We start from the raw sequence: 24,476 nt of genomic DNA, 5'->3' as shown, positions 1-24,476 counted from the left end.
ATACCTATCTGATGACACTGCTCTTGAGACTGAGATAATGCAGGAAGGAGTGGCTGTGGTCACATGAACAGAGGAGCAGAATACACCGAGAGTGTTGACAATAAAAATTATGAGTTGAAAAATGCCTGTTAAAAATAGAGATGGGCCAAAAACTGGTTTAGGGTGAACGTTCCTGTGTCAGGAAGGGTCTGTTTATTTGGATAACTGAGCATAGTTGCAAGTTTGTGTAACTAAAAAAGTTGACTAACTGCTTTATATATCAGTGCATACATCTGTTTGCTATGACACTCTTTCTTCATCCTGTTTAAAAGAGTTTAGTGTTTCCGTAAATTGAATATGTATGCAGCCTGGTGTTGCTGAATTGCTTGCTAATAATAGAACCTAAAATGGGTGTGTGTGGGAGAGGTGATGAGGAGCAGCCTCCAAGAGATGTTACCCAGTTCTGCATCCCCGCACCAGTGTGTGGAAGTTGTGCATTGCCGTACCTGCTGCCTTAGGAAACAGAGCTTCTGGGGTGAATTCCTCTTTCTGTGGTAATGCCAACGTTCATTTTATTAACGCTAATTAATCACTTGTAGTCATCTCCCTTTAGATGTCTGCTGTTTCTAATATGCATGAAAGCATCTAGCTGTATGCTTCCCAGTTACATGCCACCTCAGTAATTATGTGGGTACATAAGCGAGGTCCTTCCCTATGCTTTGAACTGAGTCATGGGGAACTGAAAACTTCGCAGTTTCTTCAGTGCGTAGTCTTTTTGTTAAGCTTATAATTAATGCTTCCTTTTGTGTTTTAGTGTCATACATTAAGGTAACTTGCTGTTATGTGTTAATACTCTGTTATTCCTAAGAGATTTTTAATTCTGATGTGCTTTACATAGCACAAAAAAAAAAGATAATAAAAAAATTGAAAACAGTAGAATGAATGATTGGTCTTCATAGTGAGTTTTGTTTTAATATGTATATTTTCTGAGGCAGGCTTTGTACCACAAGATCTTGTTGTATGCTCTCCTAGTCCTCTCCTTGCTCTTCTCTGCTTCTCCTTCACCCAGGATGCTCCTCAGTCTCCCTGAAGAGTCTTCGTGATGCCTCCTCCCACCTCACCCTTCTGCTCTCAGTTTCTTGAGCTGAATCCATCTATTCCCCAGGCACAGTAAGCCAACACTGTAGCTTAAATGAAGCCACCATTTCCATGCTACCCCTGCTCTTACACAAGTGTTGGTTTAGCAATCTGGCTTGTAACTCAATTTCTTCCTGCTCCTTCACCCCACCCAAGACAGAAAGAGAGAAATAAAATGTCCGTGGGCTAATTCTCTGGTCAAGCACTTGCCCTGGCTGAAAGGAAGGGCAGTGTGAGCATGGCTTTGTGGAGGGTGACACCCCAGGGCTTTCTCCCTGTGGGGTACTGGCTTTACTGTTTTAAATAGGCCAACTTATTGCGCTTGAGTCTCCTTGTATCTTTTGCCGATGAGACCCTTGCAGAGAGAAGCGGAGCCATGGGCTGTAGATGGGCATCTCTGCAGGCATCCTGACCTGATCTGCTTCCCTCCTCAAATCAATGAAATGAATTACTGGTTAAGGCATGGTTTTTCCACTAAGTTTTACCTGTTTCCAGACCATTTCCTTGTCTCACCACTGACTTGAAATGCGTGAATACTAAGGTTTCATAGAATCATAGAATGATTTGGGTCGGAAGGGACCTTAAAGATCATCTAGTTCCAACTCCTCTGCTGCAGGCAGGGATACCTTCTGCTAGACCAGGTTTCTCAAAGCCTTGTCCAGCCTTATCTTGAACACGTCCAGAGATGGGGCAGCCATGACTTCTCTGGACAACCTCTTCCATTGCCTCATCAGGTTTATTGTAGCTTTTGTTCTCTAGCAAAAGAAGCAAATAGGGAACGTGTAGAGAACAAGGTGTTGTTTTCTGGCTGTGTGTGGCGATGCCTGAGTGCCTGCTCTGTCACAGAAGGGTGCTGGCTTGCACAAATGGTATAATTTCTGTCTCTTCCACAAAGCAAAATGTGGCTGTTTCTGGAGTTACGTTGGCAAGCCCTAAACTCTTTCTGCTCTAGAACAGCTTTTACATAGCCAAACAGCTTATGTATATGTTCCTGTGGGGCAGGAGCAGTGTGCTGCTGAGGACTCTCGCACAAAGGGAAACAAAGGATGAATCCTGTGAATTTCTTCCTGGTTAAAAGTAGACGGTTGCCTCTGAGTAGCTTTTGCTTTAACAATTTTATCTGAAGCCGTTCTCTCCCTTCATTCCTAAAAAGCTGATTTTTATGGATTGTGTGTTTTGCAAGGAACCATAATATACGCTGTTTACAATAGGTGGCTATTTACCTTTTTAAATCAGAGGGGAGAGTGTGGCGCTCTTACAATTTTCAGCCATTAGAAGTGAATTGTTGTGGTTTTGTTTCCCCATGCAGGATCTGCAGTAACAGGATGGAAGAGCTGTAACTGACAGAGACACGGACGACACGCCCTTTCAGCATGGAGACCGTTCTGGTTGATGGGGAAGTTGATCGAAATTCAGTGAGTAACTTAAATGTGGCTTTGTGTAATCATTTGAATGGGAAAATACTTCTGTATGGAGTGAGGATTAAACAGCTTGAATCTATTCTGGTTTAGTTTGAATTGATACTTTTCTGGGGAGCGCATCTGGAATATCATGTAGTATCACTCATCATTTGCTAGATACCCACGGCAGGATGGCTGGATGTCAAGAAACATTTGGTTCTTGGCTTTGATCCTTGATGTCTCTGAGTCCCAAATGAAAAAGATGTTCCTCTCAGTCTTACTAGTTGGCACTTTACTAGTTAGTGACTATGAACAGAAGAAAAGAATAATATATTTATTGATGGAATCAGGAGCACAAAAGGCAGGGGGAGTGATAATTATATGTTGAGTGATTTCAGGTGTTAAGAGTTAACAATCTGTGCTAAATATAAATTTTCTGAAGTAGTGAAAATACCAGCTCTTTCTTTCTAAGCACAGTTTAAAACCAAGAAGGGCTAGTGGCTACTATGATATGTAATCATCATCATGACATTGAAATTATTTAAGAATCTAATTTTTCCAATAACTATGTTATATGGAAATGCTCTGATAGCTGAAGCAAGAGATGTTTTTAGTTTCCAAAGCTTCTTTCTAATAGGAGGCACTGCTTCCTAGAGTAAAAAATCGGATATTTTTCCTATAACTGAAGTGAAGCTCAAGCTTAATGCTTCATTAATGACAAACTTTTTGTGACGGAGCTATTAATCTAATCAAGTGGTTTATTGCTGTTTTGAGTGATGAATTTGGAGACAAGCTATTTTACAGTGCATTAAATAAGTTCTTGGCTTATTTCTGTAATAAACATATTCATTGATTTGTGGTAGGGCCAATGCATCTGTGTCCCAGGCATAACATACTATGAGTATCATCTCTCAGCTGTGTGATAGGAGATGTATGTGTGTATATATATATATGTATATATATATTTATTTAAATCCTGTCAGTTCAGTTGCTGTGCTTCTTGTTTCCCAAAATAATAATAAAAAGTCAGCATTTTACAAAAAGCTTGAAAGTAACTTGAAAAGTGCCAATTTTCTTTATCACATGCTTTCACAACAGCATGGTTTTGATAAGGTATCTTGAAATGAGGCTCTATGTGTTTTACTAAGTCTGCTTCAGAAGAGTGTAAGAATAGATTTGCCTTTTATCTTGTGTGCTTAAGCACCTCAAGTGTCATCTCCGAACTTTTTTTGACTGGTGGTATACCTGGTTTTTTGATATGTTATATGTGTTGGCTACTCTTAGCACGTCTTACCAGTGTATCATTTAGGGGTGTAATTTTCTATCTTGATTGCAGTTACAGTGTGAAGTTTTATGTGTTGCACTAGGATGGTTAAAAACATTTTTGAAAGCTTATTTAGGAGCCTAATAGTGTGCCGTAATAAAAATTGAAACTGACATATTAAACAGAAAAAGCACATATTTTAAGTGAGATTATGCACAATAATTTTTAAGACCTTGAATGTATACAAATCAGACACTTCCCGGAATTTTAAGCTTTTTGAAGGGTCATGTTTGAGATTGTTCAATGTTTCAGAACTTTAGCTGCAATTTGATTTCTTTTTTTTTTTGCTTTTTTCACGTTCCTTTTGTCTGATTTAAAATTTGTGAAACACGTTATTTGCAAATATGCATGAAGAACACTGATCAGTGTTTTGCTATCAGAGTTCAAATCGTTTGGGGGGTTTCTAGGAGGTACCTGAAAAAGCTCTTTTTAGAATTGCTAGCTTGCTAATGCAGTTTTGGTTGCATGTAAAAGAAAAACAGAGGAGGAGATCACAGAACTTAATATTGTGGGCTTTCCTTCCCAGAACTGGTCTAGAGAGAAAAGTCTTACATGAAATGCTTTTCCTGTCCAATAATTAGGTTTATATTCACTGTTTCTGAACACAAATTTTATGACAGCTCAGCAAAACTTTTGGGGTTTGGCACCATTAGAGCAGGGCAAAATACCAGGCACTTTGGTTTAAGTTCTTGTTTGAAAACACTTTTTTGCCTTTCAGTGAGATAATAATTTAAGGAAACTTCACTGGCCCAGAACTCAGAACATTAATGGGAACATTTAGCGTAAAACATTCTTTTCCTAAATAATTTTTTTTAGAAAACTTTCTAGATGCTCCTGTATTTTTAACGAAAACGTGTTTCACAAATGTATTTCCTTCGATATAACTTTTATAGTCAGTCCATGCTATTTAAATACATCAGCAGCCTTAAAAGTACCTTTTTTCCTTGAAGCATAGAATAGAGGTCCTTTTTACTGATTACCTTTTCAGGGTGGGTTAGGGGTTCTGAATTTAAATGTCACATGGTTAATCTTGGTGATTTACGCATATTAGTGACTGCTTACAGGAAAAGTTGATCTTCAGTAGGGTAAGAAGTCCTTAACTTGGCTTTAAAAGGTGCATTTAAACTCTATTAAGAATTTAGCTGTAGGTTTAGATTGTAAATCTAGTACCTATTTTTAACACACTCATCCTTCGTAGTATCCAGCTAGCTTGACGTGTTTTTGCTTTTGTCCTGATCTTCAGCAGGAAAAGGATTTTGTTTTATAGGACAAGGTGGCAGATAAAATTTTAGGTTTAGTAGCAGTTGTTGTAAGCTTTACTTCTGAGAAGTGAATGTCTAAAAATAGTATTTTTCTGAAGCACAGAGCTGCTTTTGTATGAAAATAGAGTTATGGCTGCTGTCTCGTGGAGTATTTTATTGCTAGTTTTATTCCTTAGTCTTAATCTAATACTTTACTGGAAGGAGGGCCATGTTTTTTATGTTTTGATACAAATATTTTTAACTAAATGTGTCTCAGCAGAAGCTGAATTAGTTGTGTAGTGTTGAGGGCCTCCCTTCTCAAAGGACTTGTTCTGTAATCAAATTCATCAGTTAAATAAATGACAGTTTCTCTGGAAGTAAGTGCATGTATGTCTTCATTTTGTATATTTAGAATAAAATCTGGTAGACGATGGGCAGGAATGCCGTGAGGGCATTCTTTTCAGAGGAAACATTGAAGTAGTGCAACTGTCATATTTTGTTCCCTTAGGGGTTTGAATCCCTGATCTGCAGTAATATGAATTGCAGATTACAGAGGTGCAATAGGCTGTTGTAGCATGATGAGGTCTTCTTGGCTGTAGTAGTCTCATTTCAGTATCTTAACATCTTGCATCAGTATTTAGAAAACTGTATTCTACAGGTTTTAGGGAAAGACACAGGCCCAAATAGTTCTAATGAAGAGAGCACGTTGACCAGCAACAGAGGCCGTTCGGTTTGTAAACAGAATTTCTGTTGGAGAAGATCAGGGACAGAGTTAGACAGGCTTGTGTTTCAGCATCTGCTGTAGGAGCTGTTTGTACCAGTTCACGGGATTAACCATGCAATGCTAAAATATTTACATAAAAAGCCCCTGCATCGTCTCAGGTGACAGGTTGCCTTGTGCTGTGGTGTCATGTTGTATCTTGGTCAAGGCTGTTTGAGAGGCAGGCAGTGAGACAGGAGACCTGCTGCCGTGCTTTTTCATTCTGTTTCTTCAATGAGTAAGTATTCACTGTGCGTGAACGTGCTGAGTCTCAGAAACATCTGATCCTGTATGCCTGTTAGCAATTTATTTTTCCAGTTCTCTTCTCTTGCTTTCCAACTTCTAGTGTGAAATAAAGCAGACTGGTGCTGAATGGTGTTGTTCCCAGTCCTTTAGTTGACTGCTGGGTCTCTGTACAGTTACTGCAGACTCCTTTACCTTGCTCCCTCATTAGTAGTCAATGTTCTCTTGAATCTAAAACCAGCATAGGGTAATACAGTTACAGTCTGAAGATAAATTGTTTCCTAGTCTGCAGTATGTTACCTGTGCGGTAAAAATAGACACTTTGCCTTGAAAACCATTGAATTCTTGAATGTCTTTCATGTACTAGTACCTAAACCTGTCTGACAAGTTCATGGGTTCCCTTAGCAGTGTTTTACTCTTTGACCTAAATTTAATCTCTGACAGCGATAGAAGGTTCATTACCAAATACACATTTTCAGCTTCTCATGTTTAATCAAGTCATTTTCCAGAACGTGCAAAATTATAAAGGAAGGGTTCCCTCACATATCCTATGTGTACTGCAATTTCTTCATTCTCATTGCAGTACCTTACATTTGCAAGTTGAGGTGTCAATTTAAAACCCCTTGGCAGCTGTAAGGAGTAAAAATCTGTGTTTTGAGATCAGGAGTGCAAGACAAGACTCCTGCTTGCTAAGATTTTTCTTTTTCTTTTTCTTTTTTTTTTTTTTTTAATGTTTCCTGCTGTTTAGACCTGATAACAGAGAGGAAAGATTGGATTGCTTTTTAAAGCAGGGCAAGGATTTCTCTCCTTTATGGAGCAAAAGGGTTTAGTATATAGAAGATAGAGCAGATTTGGATTTATTTTATTTTGAAGGAGCAGATGTTCATGATGATCAGTAGGCTTGCTTTCTCCTCCTTTTCTGGTATTTGTGGGTTTCAGAGGTTGTAGATGCTTTAAAATGAAGGTAGAGCTTACCTTACATCGGTACATGACTGAGTACAGTCAGATCTTGGCTCCAGCTGTGGCTTTGGTTTGCAATGATTTTATAAAAGATTCCAGATAAAATGTTAGAGAGAAGTACAGACTGTTACCCTATAATTGCTGTGCTTTAGTGCCTATATTTGATGCATTCCATGGGACAGAGATGATTTGTTTTGTACAATTTGATACTTTGCAAATACTTTGATATAAAATATCCTCCTAAATTTAAAACTCTGCTGCTTGTCCTGCATCCTGAGCAGTTTGAAATGTTACCTGTTTTTGTAGGTGAACTGGATCTGTGGCTTCTAATTTCTTGTTTGTGTGCAAAAGCAGTTAGGCTTGGATCTGTTGTTGGTGCACATTACTGATGGCTTAAAAGTATTTGTCCTTCCAAACACCTGTCTTAAAGTGGAGCAGATTTGGAAACAGATTTTGTTATTGCGGCTTTCTTCAGAGCTTTAGTCTTCTGAAAGCATTCCAGCTAAAAATGTTTTAAAATATATTGTCATTTGAGCACTAAATATCTGATGGAGAGGTTCCACTCAGAATTAGAAATTCAGGCAGTTGCTGTTTACTAACCGTATATGATAGCTTCTCTGTAGGCATATTTGTCAGTTTTGTTGCTTCGGCTTTTCTGAACTGCTAAGTCTCTTGAGGTCTTGCCTTTGGTTTTGATGTGCATGATGTATTTTAGTTATGAACTAACACTATTTTCATTGTCCTTCTTCTTTCCCGCTGCTGCTGCTTTTGTGCACTTGCTTCTTCCTGGCCTGGACTCTTTTGTTTGCTGTTCTTCGTTCTTCAATTGTATGTGTACACAGCAGCATGGGGATAACAGAGACCCTCATGGACCATCAAGTAAGTGATTTCCCTCTTCTATACTATGTTTGCACTTACATTCATAATTGCTAGTCTGTATCTTGGCACATAGGCTGTTGGGCTAAATATTAGGGTTTCCTCTTTATTTTAATAGAGAAGCTGAAGTACAATGGAAATTTACTGTTGGAAAAGTATTATACCTGGCAGACTACCCATCTAAAAGTTTCCCTACATTAACGTTTTTTGGGTTTTTTTTCAGTGGGAAAAGTTTATTCTTCACTTCTCCTAGTCATGGTTATCAAAAATTAAATCTTTTAAATTGCTTACCTGGAAGAGAAAAATATATATTTATCAGTTTGAAGTGAAACCTTCAGATAGTATTGTAGTATAGATAATAAAGTCATGGGAATAATGGTTCAGAAACTGTTTATTTTTGAGCTTGGCTGTTTACAGTGCCGTATGGTTCACTGATTTCAATAAATTTACATCTTCAGAAATGAGCAGGTGTATATACTGTAATACTCAAATAAAGACTGAGTCTGGTGGGGTGATAGGGAAAACTTCAGTGTGTGCACCTATGTGTGTGCAGGCAGCCCAAGACCTACTATTGCCATTGATTTATGAGTGTCAGCATGATCTGATTGTGTGATTGGCAGTATAATTTTGCCTGTGATTAAGAGTTTACGTATGTGGGGAAGGGAAAGATGCAGACAAATTCTTTCTTTTTGGTGAGAAATATGCGCAGAAGCCATGGTCTTGGATGATGTCACTTATTATAGACATTCAAAAATAATGCAGAGTTGATATATAGTAAACTTTTTCCTATATCTGATGTCCTTGTGTTATTTTCAGGAGTGTAGGCACTTTCACTTGCTCATTATAGAAATGGAAGAACCGTGAAGCTGCCACTTCAGATTTTTTTTTTATAGCTTTATCTGATGAAATAAATTGGCTTTAAAAACCCCAATATTTCTTTCGTCTGATGCATGAATCTGACTGACAAACTATATATTAGTAGTTTAATGGCCAATATGAGGAAATTGAACAAAATGTGTTTTATCAGCTCTAATAGTTTTGTTGGTGTTGAAATATGCCCTCCAAAGAGTCACGAAAAGGCTTTCATATTTACTAAGTGATGTTTCTTGTCTAAAATAACCCTCTGCTCATCTTCAAGGATATAGATGATATAGTTCTAAACTCGCTCAGGTAAAGGAGAGGATCAACAGAGATCATCTGTCTCTTGGGCAGCTGCTCTGAAGCCTGAGTGAAAGTGTAAAAATAAATCACCACTTAAGGGCCATTGAGTGGAAGCAATCGTTGGCACTGCTAATTTATGTCTCGTAGAACATGTTGAGCATATGCTTACCAGATCTGTCTTTCAAGTTGCAGAGATGACATGTGAAACCTAAGAAGAATTAGAATCATAGAGTGGTTTGGGTGGGAAGGAGTCTTTAAAGATAACCTTGGTGTGGAGAAACACCTTCCAGTATATCAGGTTGCAAAGCCCTGCCCAGCCTGCCTTTACACTTCCTGGAATGGGGCACCTACAATTTCTTTGGACAACCTGTTCCAGTGCACCCCCCCCAGCCTCCCTCCCCAAAAAATTTATTTCAAATGTCTAATCTAAGTCTACTCTCTTCCACTTTAAAAATGATTGCCTCTTGTTCTGTAATGACAAGCCTTAGTTAAAAGTCTTTCTCCATCTTTCTTCTAAGCCTCCTTTATGTACTGAAGGCTGCAGTAAGATCTCCCCATAGCCTTCTCAAATGACTTAGCTCTAATTAATTAGCTGTAAGACCGTCAAACATTGTCACTAAACAGATGACTTAAGTATCCACCATACATTTTTATAATGTTTCCAAAATCAATCCATCAGAAGCTATAAACAGCAGTCGAGGAGCCTCTACAAACTGCTGTGTTATCTGTTAATATGTAATCATTAAATCTACTCCCTTAAAAAAAATCTGCTTCCCAGTTGTAGGTGTTTAATGGCATCTTGAAAACTGTTGAAATAACGTAGATTTATTGCTAGCATAAATAGTAACAACCCCTTCTTCTCTCCTTTTTCCTTTTCTTTGTAATAGCTATATTTGTTTCCATCTTTGTCTTCTAATGTTCCAAAGCTCCTGCCGTGAGATGCTTAAGGCATATCTTTACTGAGCTCTTTAACTGCCCGAGGTCCTCCTAATTTAAAATTGTAATTACACAGGCACCTGTAAAAATCAGGTCATTAGTGAACTTTTTAGGGAAAACAGATGGAAGCCTCTTACTGATCTTATTCAGTATGCTCTGCTCAAAGCAGCAGGTGTCTTCTGCCTTTCTCTACCTTTCTCTTCACCCCAAAGCAAATGTGTGAGCATCAGGATGGGGCATTTTGGAGGAGACAGACTTCTTCCTAGTAGCTGCTACAGTGTGGATGGACATTTATGTTCTTAACTGATTTATTCCCATTTGTTTGGTACTTTTATAGTGCTTTGTACAAAAAGGAGATTTTAAAGCTCCTCCTACTAATCATCCTTCAGTTTTATAGACTGAACTTCTCAAAGGCCCACGGGATTTAAGAAATTCATCTTGAATCGCCAGGCATGGAAAGTACTTTATCACAAGATATTCTGTGTTAGGTGATACATAAACTGTTTTGTAGGAAAGGAGCCTTTCTGGCACGGCTAGCAGTCTCTGCAGGACCCAAATTGATTCTGCAGACTGACAAAAGAGTATGAATTTAATAGTTAACTTGAAGCATGGAGCTCTGTGGGTGTTACTGATTTAACATCTCTGAGTTCAGTTCGTGCTTTGGTGAAACTTGTGTGCAGGGCTTGCTTAAGAAATACTCCAAATTACTGGCAAGTACCATGTCTTGACAGCTCAAAAAGACTTCTGAATTTCCAAAGCTTAAAAATAAAATAATAAAAAAAAAATAGCGGTGCTGCACATAGCCTGTTCAGAAGTGTGCCTTCTGCACTGGCCACTCGAGGGAGAGTTGTTAGTGTAATTCCTGCTGCAGAGCGTGTTTCCCAACATGAGTGACAGCGCAGCAGACAAGGTGCCCACCCTTGCAGTGCCCACCCACATGCCTGAGCTGCCCACAGTGGGGTGCAGGCCGAGGGCACCTGCGGGAAAGGCTGTGAAATCCCATTCCTGTGAAGCTAGATGACCAGTGGCTGTTTGAAAGCAACTTTCAACTAGATGATGGAAACTTGGTGCCGCTGCACTGCACCTTAAACATCTTTAAAACAAGTGGGTGTAGCTCATTCCCCTCAAAGGGACCTGTTTTGTGCAAGCCTGTGAAGCATCTGCTTTCTGGCCTTCCTTTCATTTTTCAGTTCAAATACTAGACCTTTTGTGGTTCAGTCCCTTCCCAAGACTTCAGCAATTTCCTCATTCTCCCTCCTTTCCCTTGTCTTGGAGCTGCAGGATAATAAAACGCTATTTGGTGGTCCTACAAGAAGAACAAAGTCTGTCACTGCATTAAAGTCTTGGCTTTCTGGCACTGACAGACTTCAAATGAGCTTTTTGCCTCCTTTGTCCATTTCCTCACATTCTTTTCCTTAGCAGCAGTCTGTATAGGATGTATTTTTCTCTCGAGCAGAGATTTAGGTGTTTTATCTGATGTAGAAAAATGGAACAGATGGGTATCCTGACATCCTTGCATTCTTCATAATGCTTTGTGTTTATGCTAGACTTTGCTGAAAAAATGTTTTTGTTACTGTAATAATAGTGGAAATAAAGCTAAGAGGAGGGACCTCTGTACTTTGCGGATTCTATCCAGAAAATGGAACATATTTCTTTAGTCTAGATCTTCTGCTGAACTTGACAGCTTTTTGAAGAGAGCTTGGCAGCTCTTTAACATGAGCTGCATTATAACTTCCAGTCTTTCAGACAGGCTCTTCTTTAGTAGCTGTGTTTTACTCCCTCCTCTGAGAACTTTTTGTCAGTGTATCTCCTTCCACAGGACAGCTGTTATTGAGTCTGTCATTCTTCCACTAACAAAAAAAAAGTTTTGTTGTGTGCAGCTTAAGGAAACGTACAGACACTGTGAATTGGAAGACTGGCCAGATAGTCTCACAAAGAGCTAGAAGACATCAAACAAGTCTTTCAGACATGTCTTTTTAGCTTTCCCTTGATGGACCCTGTGCATGATCTTCACTAACAAGACTTGTTTCTTGTGAGGTACATACTTAACTTCATCTTGGCTTTCTGGGATAGTGGCATAGGTTGATCTGGGAAGCTGTTTCCTGAGTCAGTTGCATTGTGGCTGGTTAAACCAAGAACTGTCACAAAAGTGGTAAAGAAAAAGCATTTCAGAAGGTAAATAACAGCTCAGTGCTGTATCTGCAGTCAATAGTAGCCTTTCCTACCTCCTAGTTCTTGTTTTCATCTTCTGCTTGATGTCTTAGGCCAGTTTTAACAGCTCCTTTCTACCATCTCCTCCAAAGCAAATCTCTGGTTTGAAATCCTCCTTTTCTAGAAAGAAAAATGTTGCAAGGCAGCATTTGATTACTAGTTTCATAAATAGCAGTGAAGTTGTTAATAGAAATGTATACACAAGCACATAGTATCACTGAATGAGCATCTATTTTGTATTTCAGCAGTGGTAACAAACAGCGATGAATCACAGCTTTTAACTCCAGGAAAAATGAGCCAGCGCCAAGGAAAAGAAGCCTATTTTACTCCAACCAAAGAGTTACTCCAACCATCTCTCAGCCCAGGAACTGCCCACAGCCATGGTAAGACAAAGGTTTTCTATTTTACAAAGATCTTAAAGAGCTTATATTCTGACGTTAATTGTCTTTCCAAATGTTGGCTCAAAAACACTCCCGTTCACAGAGAAGAGGTAAGTAAGAAAGGATATATGAATATCATGTGTAATTTTTGCATCCTTATGCATTAATCTGAAAAGGAGACAAACACATTACGTGATGCACTAGTTTATTAAAGCATGCTATGATTTGTGGAAAATCGGTCCCTGCAATGGTAAATCATGTTCTGTGCATGATCCTGTAACTGATAGTCATTTTAATGTCTCGGGTATTTACATTTTGTCTTATGACAGAAGTGTTACCATACAGCACCTAACCCTGGAACCTTTTGTAAAGATCTTTTAACAATTACTTCTACTGAAAGATCCTCTTTAGGAAAGGGGGGAAAAAGTCTCAGCACCACTTTTTGCCAGCTTTCAAACAGTCCCTCTGCTTTGCAGAACTTTGAAAACAAACTGCTAGTGGATCCATGTGAACAGACTGAATGCAAAGTGAAACTCGCCAGTAGACCCTGACATGTTGGTAGTCTGTTTAAAAAACTAAACCAGAAAGCAAGCCTTAGTTGCTTCCTTGTGTTTATTTGAATTTGAAACTGTCGGTGTTGTCCTTTGCCTAGGATATAATTAGATGTGTTTGTGGAGTCCTTAGTGAAAACTTCAGACTTTTCTACTAATATTCTCTCTCCTTTTACTCTCAGCAGCCATGCCAGTCATCTTTGCCTCCTTTAGTTCTCGCCATGATTAGTGTTTCTGAGGTTGATTTTTTTTGGTATGAGTGTCTGTAATTCTCATAGTTTGCTTTGTCAAAGTAGTGATACTTGTCTGTCAGAGTTATAGAAGCCGTTCCTCGGGTAACTTTGCGTCATTTTCCTGTTTTTGTGTTTATTACCATTCAGATAAAAGGGAAAAACTTTGAAATCAAAGATAGTTGTTGCCATGTTGAATTTTATAGTCTTTTAGTGTATTGTAAGAATTACTATGGTAGTATTCAGTGCTATTTACAGGTAGATCTGATATATTTTCTAAAAGCTGTTGTTATCTCTCTGAAACAGCACTTGATATTTCTGCCTTGCGTTGTGCTTAGTCTGGAATGATTTTTTTTTTTTTGGAGAGTATACATATAACTTCTTTGTAATTTTTATTATGCTTAAAGATATTTTTGATTATTCTCTCTGTGCACTGTGGTGTATCCATTATACAACAAATGTTGTAGTTATGTAAGTATTTGAGTATTGTCATGAAGCCTTCATTTTAATGTCACTGTTCCCACCAATTTATAAAGGCAAATTGTTGTAATTTTTTAAGGACTTCCACTCATAGGGAGATGATTAAAATGGGCTTGAAAGGCACCAAGACTTGATTTGTACTACATCAAACTCCATGGAGATATTAAGTCTTCTCTTTTGATTTTTTTTTTCCTCTGCTTATTTCAGGGCTCATATAAGTGATTAAAAGATGGCTAAATATATCTGTGCCTTTTTTAGCATCAGTCATCACTGACATAGTCTTCCAGGAGCGCTACTAGAAATGAAGCTATAGTTTCATGAAACGAAGAACTTGGCTTACAGTCATTTTCAGTAGTAAATAGGTATGATGTGAGATGGGCTTCAGCAACCTTTAATTGCCAAATTGTAGCCTATCTGCAACTCAGGAGGTGTAGGCTTTACTTTTGTGGAGGTGGTTGACCCACATTTAGAAGTTGGGTGGTTATTCTATGGTAATCATTCCTACAGGGAAGTTACAGTGCTGTTCAAACTGTGAGCTTATTACATAAGGGAAAAGAGATGCTGTGCAAGCCTGAAAAATATAAACTAGAACAGAGTTTCAAGTGATAGAGTACTTGAGGCTGACTGTAACTGAAATGTAATTAGCAAAGGTCTTTACGATATACCTGTAGTATTTTGTAATGAGAATATGCGGAAATATGAAAGGTATAGCATTTAAAGGCATTTACTATCAACTAAATGGAGATACTTTTAGTCACTGGCACCTGAGAGCATCCTTAGGAGATGGGTAATGTAAACAAATGATTCAAAAGCATGCTAGGCACAGGATGAAAAAAATGGAAACAGAAAAATGTATGATACAGTCTACAAAGAACTGATTACTGATGGAATATATATAAAGGGGAGCTGTGATGTGGATACTTGGCTTTTGCTGCTGGACAGTTGGATGTTGTTGGATGGTGTTTGGCCACCATTACCTAGGTTATGTTTTCTGCTGCCTGAATAATAGAGCTTATGTGATAAAGCCAGTTCTGTACAGGGCTTGTGGTTAAAAATACGTGAATCGGAATAACAGGAAAGCAGTGAAAAGGCAGCCTTCACAGCAACCAGCACTTTGGTATTAGTGGGGAAACACCACCATATGTACTATATTCTTTGGCCAGCCAGCAGCATGCTCAGTGCCTGTCACTTGGAAGATCTACTGGAACCAGCTTAATTTGTGTCTTCTGCTTGTGTTTTATGTAAGATCCTAATTAGAAGTATTATGAATATGATTAAGAGTCAATAAGAACTTGGGTCTCAAAATGAGGAAGTGGAGGTAAATATTTGACATCTGTTTGGGCAGTTGGCTTTTGATTTGGAATCAAGCGTGAACCATGAAATGTGTCATTATGAAGTTGTAAGCGATACGTATTTCATGACTTTAGGTGCTTCTATGTATAAATACTGGGTTTTAATTTATGTGACCATAGCTCTGAATTTCAGAAAGCTTCAGTTTTCTTGTACTTGGTTTCTTGATTTAAAACACAACGAGTTCCTTGCCTGCTTCTTTCAGTCTTATGAGATGGAACATATTATGTCACCTGAGCCAGAAGTGGAGGTTGTCTTTTTGGAGTCCAGTGCAGATCTGGTTTATGAATGTGGAGTACAGCTTGATTGGCAGCATTGTCTGGCGATTGTTCAGCAAAACTCTGTGTGTATTGTCATTGTTTTGCATAATGTTTGCAGGAAGAAGTTGCACCTTCTTATTTGACGTAATGTTTTTAAGATTCTTGAAGATATACTGTCCTTTATTCTGAGGCTGAAGACTAGGTTATCTTCTAGGCTAAGACTGACCTTTAAAACTGTGCAGGTCAGACTCACATCCATAGAAAGCTTCAGCAAGGTTGTTTGACAGAAATCTATTAGAAAGACTGATGGTGGAAATTACGCTTATTCATTACACTCACTTAGCTTACATAGCCAGTTCATAATTTCAGTGTTGAAGGCTAACTCAGCTGTATGTACTATTGGTCCTGAGATGGACTTGTAATTTTAAGTATCGTGAATTTAATTTATTTCTGCTTTGCCCATCATTAGTTAATTAGACTATCAAAATAAGCCAATCTTGATCCTAGTACTGCAATTAAAATTTATTCTATTAAATTTTTTTTTGAGTCTCCAAACAACAGTGGCTTTAAGTTGTAGAGTAGCAAAATCCAAGTGCCATCTACTGCAAAAGCTGATAACGCTCAGGTATGCTGAGGTTCAAGAGACATCAAAACAAACCTAAAACCTAGTATTTTGAATCTACAGTGTGCAAGAAAGGATTTAATAAAGGCACAAAGTTGGCTAAACTCTACAACCTTTCATTTTCTGTGACATACCGTCATTTCTAGAAAGGCAGTGATGCAACTTTTGTTTGAGAGCTCTAAGCTGTACTACAAAAAGGAAAGTTTTCAAATTATGGAACTTCTCAGGGTCAGAGCTCAGGAATTCCTTGTGAAAGTGGCCTTGAACAGCTTCACACTGAGTTGATATGGAAAACTTTTACAGATTTTTCTCTCTTCATTGTATATGTTTAAGAAAGCAGTTTCTTGACTCTTACCCTCAACAGCTCACTAAATAGAAGACTTTGCTTCTCAAATCAGGATGGGAAGTGAGCAAACAGTGGTAAAGATCTGGCAAGAATTTGCAAGGTCAAACTTTCTGAAGGAAATCTGTCTTTTTTTTCCGTGTGTGCAGTCTTGAATTTTGACTTCTGAAGCCTCTAATGGTCCTTTCATAACACTGGCCAAGTTAGTTCTGTCTCTGACTTGTCAGTGCTATATATTGTATGTGAATGTTGCCATGTGATATGTTTTATGTTCAGATCATTGTTGTATTTCTTCTGCCTTATCTGCAAGGCAGTGAAACCTTCCCACTTCTCCATGCCTTGACCATACCAAATGATCATACAGTATTTTTTCCTAAATATTTTATTTAGAATTGTCAGACTTGGAATTGGATCTAAATAATTCAGTAGCCTTTTGATGGAGACTTTCATGTGCTTGGGGAGTTAGCTATTGCTGTAAAGCTTTGCTTGTGTTTGTGGGATGGTGTGTTTTTAGGCTCTAGTGAGGTAGAGTGGCCTTGCCAGCTCACCAGTTTTTCTAAGGGTACTGCATGTAGATGTTAGGACTGCTAAAACCTTTTTCAGTTCTAGCAGTTGACACGTAGATTGAAGAATGTTAATTTATCTCATTTTCTCTATTTGCATTCTATGGTTGAAAATGTTATTAATGGTTAATGGGCAAACAACTAAACTCTTATCAGGCTTATTTGGTTTTTTTTTTGTTTTTTTGTTTTTTTTTTAACCTACTAAAATGAATCATGGACAAAACTATTTTATTCCAGTTAAAAAGTGAGCAGGAAAAATACCAAATCCAAGACTGTGTTTTCAAAAGCTGTAGAGCAGAACTCTGCTTGCTGTGATGTAAGCTGTTCAAGTTGTTACACAAATTATCCCTGGTAAATTGGATTCCTGTAAATCTCGTTAATTCAGACTTACATAGGGATACCTCTCTATTAGTTTGATAAAATAGATTAATGTAGAAATGGTGATCACTTAAAATTTATGAAAAAAATCGGACGTCTCCTAAGAGATTTTTAAATTTTTCTAACTTATAAATATGCTGTTAAGATATTTCAAACTTTGAATGAAAACAGCATGGATGCTTAAATAATAATAAGCTGTACTTGTGGTAAAGAGAGAAATCTAGCTAAGATAGAAATACAAAAAAAAATCTGTAATTGCATGTTTAAAAATGTCTGATTTATTTTTCTTATTTCTCAAAAGCTGTTCTTTACCTTTGATTGTATGTTACAAAGTATACATAGTGAAATGCTTTTATAGTTTTTCATTTGCTGGTAATTTACGTGTGTGTTTATTTACTCAGGAGATAATCTCTGGTCTTATTTTTTAAGAGTGTAAGGAGATGAAAATCCATATGAAGAAAAACGTAAAATTCACAACATTCATTATAGACAAGATTTTCCATTTTAAGTTTTTGTGGCTTTGAATGAGGGCTTTATTTGCAGGTTGCTCTGATGGAAGCATGATCCATACTTAAAAAGGAACAAAGAGCAGCCATACTTGTGTTGACAGTATTTTTTTTGGTACTTTAAGGGCTGGCAACTCAGTAAATAGCACCTTAAGATTTTGGAGCTCTTGTTTCTGTTTCATGTAGAGAGCAGTGACCTGTGCCAACAAGCTTACTGGCTCCTGAATGTTCCTGTATCACTGCTCATTTTTTTTTCTGTCTTTAGCCACAGCATTGATAAGATGTAGGTGGGGTGAAAATGTGTGAACTGTCTGGTAAAAGTGCGTTAGTGGGGTAAAGATTAAGGAGGAGTTATTTTACAATTATGTAAATGTTTGAGCTAAATTATGAGCGTCTTGCTGTTGTCTGTTCCATTTTGCTTTGTTTTAAGTCAGCTGGTCAAGTAAAAGTAAACTGTGAAAGTGCGTGCCCAGCAGGAGCTTGAGATAAGAAACAGGATCAGCCCCTCCTTTCCAGTAGGGTAGTAGTAGCTGTTAATTCAATTTGCAATATGATGAAAATGTGTTCTGGGTTACACAACTGAGAAACAGAACTGGCTTAGGTGCAGGGAGGTGGACTGACAGTGGAAGCAGAATTATAGTTCTGCCAATGATGATGATGAGCACAATGAATAGAGAAGATATCTAAAGAGAAGATATCTAAAGGACAGGCTATGATTTTAATTTGTAGGATGCTGCATTTGGGGAGAAAATACAGATTTGGCTATTTTTGTGTGTGAAAGAAGGTGGCGAGTGAAAGATGGATCTTTTCAGGCACTAAGTCCTAAAGAACATTTCATAATTGCTGATACCTTCAGCATGGTGGGATAATAGTGACCAAGAACATGAAAGACTTGGACATTGTTATTTACCTGAGGCAGCTAACAAGTAAAGGTTGTTTGTTGTTAACCTGTGCAACTTGGCATCCTTTAAAAAAGCATTCGTTTCAAGCATTTGGCACAGTGGACAGCAACAGCAACATATTTTGTCTGGGTGGCAAGGAATATCTGGAGCTCCTGACTTCTCATGCCTGTCCTGGTTTTCTGGTGGTCAGTATGCAAGAAGTTCTGGAGATGTAGCACAAATCTTTTAGCAGCTGTTAGAAGAAAGAGGGATTACTGTGGACGAGTGGAAGGAAAGATACAGCCCTGTGTCAGAGAACTTGAAGCCTTGTCCAAATATTAGCAGCTCTTCCTGAGGTGAGCACCTGGCTTTAGTGCTTTGGCCAAATTTCTGCCAGGAGGTTGTGAAAGCCTGTTGGTTCATGTGGGTGCATGGGGCTGAAGCCACGTTGGAGCTGGAGAGAGAAATTCTGCATGCCTGTGGGTATAGCAGATGCTGTAATTGCACTGGTAGAGCAGTGATCGTTGTTTAAATGCCAGCTCTCACTTCTCTTTCAGATAATGCTTTCAGTGTGTTAATATTTCTTTTTGATAATGGTATTTTGCTTGCAGATGGCAAAATCTTGCCAATCTATCTGACTGCAAATCAAGCTGTTTCCTGGATAGATGGGTTATATCTAATCTTTGATAAGGATTTTTGTTTCTCTTCTCAAGTTTCCTTTGACTTTACTCTCTACACCTAGACAGACTTAGTCATGAAAGTAACTTTGTGAAATCTCGTGTTTCCATCCACTATATCTGTGCCTTGAACAGAGAAACTGAAGAACCACAAAATAATTCATTATCTTGACAAAGTAAGAACAACTTATTACTCAGCATGCCATGCTTGTTTACCTAACTTAATCTTCCCCTAAGTTTGTCTCACTATCTCAGCACTAGAGAGGAAGGGCCTATTAGAGGGCCTGCTGAGGCTCTCCAACAAGCTTATTTTTTAACACTTCCATCCACATTAACAGTAAATATTACTTCTGAAGTCAGGGGCCTTCTCTGTAGAGCAAGCTCATCTTATGTCTTAAAAAAATGTTAATACTTGTACTTTCTCCTGTTGCATGAAAAATTTGTCTAAAACCATGAAAGCCCTTGCTCTTGGAAAGTCTTGATCCTCTCTTGCTGTTTTCTTGAGAGGTGTTTAATTTGTCTTGCCTTGTCTTTTGATACTGAGGAAGTATTTTGGAGTCAGCGGTGTAGAGGATCCACGTGGATTGGTTGTTCTTATGGTAGGTCTGGATTAGTATCTTGTACTGCTGCAGGGAGCTGGCCCCAGTGACATGGGTGGTCACTTCTCAATTTTATGACCTCTTAGAGGTGAAGCCCCAGTTTGGCAGCATTGCACGACTTATTTGGAATAGGTTTAGTGTTACTTGTCTCAAATGGGATGTGAGTGCGGTTCTAGTCACAGTGATCAAGGAAGGAGTTTGACCACTGAATGAGCTGATTTTAGCTTGTGTTGCCAGACTGAATTTCTTGTGAAATGTTTTAAGTTCTGCTGTGTGTGGTTCATCTCCTGAATCTATTATCTTGACCTCCTGCTGCCTTACTGTAATGCATACTCTGGCACATTCCTCTCTGCAAGTCATTGTGTGTTTATTAAAACTTGCCTTTTCTGAAATGCTGCTCCACCCAGCATTTGTGGCTTGAGTAAATTGCCAGTGTGCCTTTCTGCATGTGTTATGGCTTTATGAAAGCGTTGTGCTCAGTTTGAAAGGCACAGCCAGGCTGATTACTGTGAAACTTCTCAAGCAGTTTCTCCATGGCAGTCTCTACAGAGCTGGCCTCTGTGAAACTGAGCTGTGATCTTGAGAATTTCATAAAGGCTGGGGTGTTGGGACCTGCACAGTGAGCAAGCCTATTTACTCTGGGTGGGAGAAGCTGTTAGCAAGCAGCGAGGTGCAGCCACGTACGGTTGCCAGCAGAGCACTGGTAGCCTTGGTGCTCATTCATAACCTGTCTTAGGCTTGCCTCTGGAATTGCTCCTCAGCTAAACTGCACTCCACTTGGAAATCCTAGAGAACAGAAGAATATTTGGTGAAAGATGCTTGCCGCTGCCTAACTTCTGGCATCATGGTTCAAATGTCTTTTTTTCTGAATCAAATATTGGTGTTTGAAGGCAAGTATATATTTAATATCCTTTCTGTTAAATAGGAGAAAACCACTTTCACTTAAAGTCCGTGTGAAAACTCAGGTGTTGGATAAAACTCATCTAGCAGTTTCTTTTTGCTGTTTTATGCATGCTGCAATGAGTGTGTGCACACTACATGTACAGAATTATTTATGACCTTTTCTTTTGTCAGACTGGGGGGAGAATTCTGGAAAACCTAGTGTTGTGAAGGTGTCAGGGCAAGTTATTGTCAGACTTGAAGAGGGAGTCTAAAAAACTTCTGTCTTCTCTGCTACACTATCAATTTTCCTTCCTCCTTCTTCTCCCTTCAGCTTTTTCTGGTTTTAAGAAGATTTGGGGGTTTGCTTCTATACCTCAAAAGGGAAAAGGAATTTTTTTTGCTTTGCATCACCGGATACACTCATAGTTGTATTATTGCATCAGTATCAGCTTGTATAATGTGTTCATTATTTTAAACTTCTAAAATCTACATAAAAGGAATTTATTTAAAATATTATATTAAAGAATATATTAAATTTAAAAATTATATAAAATATTAAATAGTTATTTAATTTAAACTTTAATATATTTAAATAAATATGTTTAAGATTCCTCAGTTGGATCATTCAGAATATATTTGATTTCTGTTCCATTTCTGTGCTTGGAATTCATGCCTGTACAACTCAGAGAGGTGATTTTTTTGATAAGCCTATATTTTTTTCAGCTGTAAATATTTTTCCATTGGAGAAGTATTTTAAAACTAAACCCGGGCTTTGTCACCAGTATTCATAGGCTGATGGAACGGCACCTGTCTTCTATCTGCCTTTGTTTTGTATACTGAGATTGAAGTTTTGCCCCAGGTGGTACAATGGAAGAATGTTTTAAGCATGGGTTTATGATTTTTTCAGCCAGCATTTTCTACTGAGGAAGACCTGACTGAGTAGCTAATATGAGAAATGTATTCTGTCCTTTAGAAAAATGTATGCAATAGGTAAGTTTTCTTCCTCATTGACTGAGAATGGATTCCTTGACCCCCACCCTCCCTGTGATAGAGGAACTAAATATTTCAGCCATGGCTTTTTTTGTCTTCCTACTGATTTAGGTATTATCTAAAAGAGAAACCAATAGACTTTTTCTCCCTTTCAGTGGCATAGTCTAGTGCCTACTTTCAAGAAGTACATGATTTTGTTATGAGGAATCTTATTTTTTCATGTACAGATACTGTCACACACCTGATGCATTAAGGCTGGAGTGCAGCTACTTCCCCGTTTCTGCAGGCTGTTCAGCTATGTCTGACTTTTGCAGTTGAACTTGATTGTAGGTCAATTTGTGAGTATTTTGAAACTGTATAAACTTCCAAGCTGTGTATGTTAGTGAATTTTCTAAGAATATCAGTTATTAAGGCACTGGGAACTGCTGTTAAAAGGAAAGAAAGTTTTCTGGGCCATTAGTCTGAGATCATCTGATGAATGATGTTAATTGTGATTTTATCAGTAAATTGACCTATTCTGTCTGAATTTATTTTTAGGGAGGGGAAAAAAGGAAAAATGATTTTTTAATTTTTTTGTTGTGTCTAATGCGTGTGGCTAATGAAGCGACCGTTCCCTTGTCATGTACAGAACATACGTGTAAAAGCACTTCCAACTACCTTAAAGTACACTTGTGTCCTTTCAGAAATCAAATTTATTGCAAGGAATTAAAAGGGGTTTTGAGAGCTTCAAGTGTATGGAGAGTAGGAAACCCTTTTACCATTGCAGGCTGATACTCAAGAGTCGTAATAAACTTCAGCCTAGAGTCACATCATGGAGAAGAACACTCATTTTTATTAAATGTTGCCGATTCCTTTTGATCTAAACCTTTCAGTTGCATGTCAGCTTCTCTGGCAACGTATACTGCTTTGAAGTAGTTGAAGCAAGTGAGCAAGTGTATACAGGTATTAGTAGGCATAATAAATCCACAGTGTTGAAAAGTTGGGGAACTAGTGGATTTTTACAACCAAATAATGTAATTAATTGTTTTGCCACTACAAGATTAAGCTATACATGAAGATGACTTGGTGGAGGGGAGGTAGATGAAGGAGGATTCTCAGATTTTTTAAATTTCCCCTCCCACTCCCCCTTCCTTTGTGGTGATGAGACAGTGATACTTTGGGAAAAAGCACAGACTCTGCCTCTCCCTTATAGCTATTGAGTTAAAGCAGAAGGTATTTAGTCAGAATTCCCAGATAACAGCTTCTGTGCTTGAGAGATGGCTTCAGGGAGGGAAAATTTATCATTGCCCACATTGAAATTTCTAATTTCATCCATGCAAGATTTCAGTGTCACTTCTAAATGGAGAAAAGGGCATAGGAAGGTGAAAGATGTTTCTAATCTGTTCTCATATACAGTTTGGCTACATGAACTGTGTCAAGGGATCAGAGGGGGCATGGAGAGAAATAAAGGGAAAACCTTTAGGATTACAGTTTTTCCTCAAACCTCTGGATACACAGCCACTTTTAGTAACCTGAACATGAGGTGGTAGAGAAGTCTACACCCTGTGGTGCGGATGGCTGATGGAACCGCCTTTTAGTCTGTGCAACTCTTCTGTTCCGGTACAAGACATGGAAGTGTCCTGATACTGGTGTCAGCAGGGTGTTCCCGGGCAGGGTCATAGCCCTGACTCTGAAAGATGAGCTAACAGACCCATTAACTGGGCAAGATAGGTCTGTAATGAGAGGATACAATTCCTTCAGTGTGTAAGGGGAGTTTTGCTACTGCAGCTTTCAAAAAAAACCCAACAAAACAAACAAAAAAACCCCCTGTTGTTCTCCTTCTTGGCATTTCCTCCTCATTGCCCCACCGTTCCACTCCTTTAGATTTTTGGCTGCTCTTTCTCTTCCTTCTGGAATGTCTGGACAAGGACTGCTTCAGCTGAGACAAGTATGAGATACAATAATGAATACATGGAGACAGGCCTGCATACATGACATGCTCATCCAATTTCTCCCCCCTTCCTGTGCCCAAATGAATAGTTTTCCACTTCTTGTACAGAAGAAGGGAAGGTTACATATCAACATATAATGGTTTCTATTAGTGCCTCATATTTTGTTCTTTTTCACTTATGTCTTTTTTCTCCTTGGCATGTATTGAGGCATTGGTCTGTTAAGAGACATGAAGAAATTCTAGTGATTAATAGGATCCTGGAAGCTACTGTGTTTCATAATCAGAAAAAATATTTTCAGTGTTTTCTGTAAGTGTCTTAGTGTATGTATTTATGTTTACTAATGTACATACACTCTACACAGTTGAAACCTTTCATAGACTTCAGTCTGTTGTATTATCCTCGAGCCAGTGTGAACTGAAATTACTTGAGCTGCAAATAGTAAGTGTAGTCTTTTGTATAAGCAACTGGAGTAAATGGTATTATTCGAGGATTAATCGAACTCACGGTACCATTGATCTCATTTGTGGAATGTATTTCACTTTGTGGCGAAGATGACCTCTAGCATGGAGTAGGGGAGAATGCAAGTTCTTAGTTTCAAGCCAATTATCAGTATCTTATTTTTCTT

The 24,476-nt window shown here is 38.3% G+C and overlaps 1 protein-coding gene across 7 annotated transcripts in view; it reads left to right on the top strand.

The window, feature by feature from the left end:
• Window positions 1-514: 514 nt before the first annotated feature.
• Window positions 515-24,476, top strand: part of OSBPL8 (oxysterol binding protein like 8) — a 58,749-nt gene continuing 34,787 nt past the window's right edge. The window contains exons 1-4 of one of the 7 annotated variants that reach the window (XM_069857794.1): window positions 515-533; window positions 2,426-2,531; window positions 7,890-7,923; window positions 12,477-12,611. In XM_069857794.1, the coding sequence (XP_069713895.1) occupies window positions 2,490-2,531; window positions 7,890-7,923; window positions 12,477-12,611 (211 nt within the window). In that variant the 5' untranslated portion in view covers window positions 515-533; window positions 2,426-2,489. Of the gene's footprint in view, window positions 534-2,420; window positions 2,532-7,886; window positions 7,924-12,473; window positions 12,612-24,476 lie in introns of those variants that run through there. The other 6 variants (XM_069857775.1, XM_069857784.1, XM_069857767.1 and 3 more) reach the window with 6 other exon arrangements.

The sequence above is a fragment of the Phaenicophaeus curvirostris genome, chromosome 1 (genome assembly GCF_032191515.1).
Source record: "Phaenicophaeus curvirostris isolate KB17595 chromosome 1, BPBGC_Pcur_1.0, whole genome shotgun sequence".
In the NCBI taxonomy this organism is placed as follows: domain Eukaryota; kingdom Metazoa; phylum Chordata; class Aves; order Cuculiformes; family Cuculidae; genus Phaenicophaeus; species Phaenicophaeus curvirostris.
The sequence above is the reverse complement of the archived record's forward strand: the minus strand, read 5'-3'. Positions and strand labels throughout refer to the sequence as shown.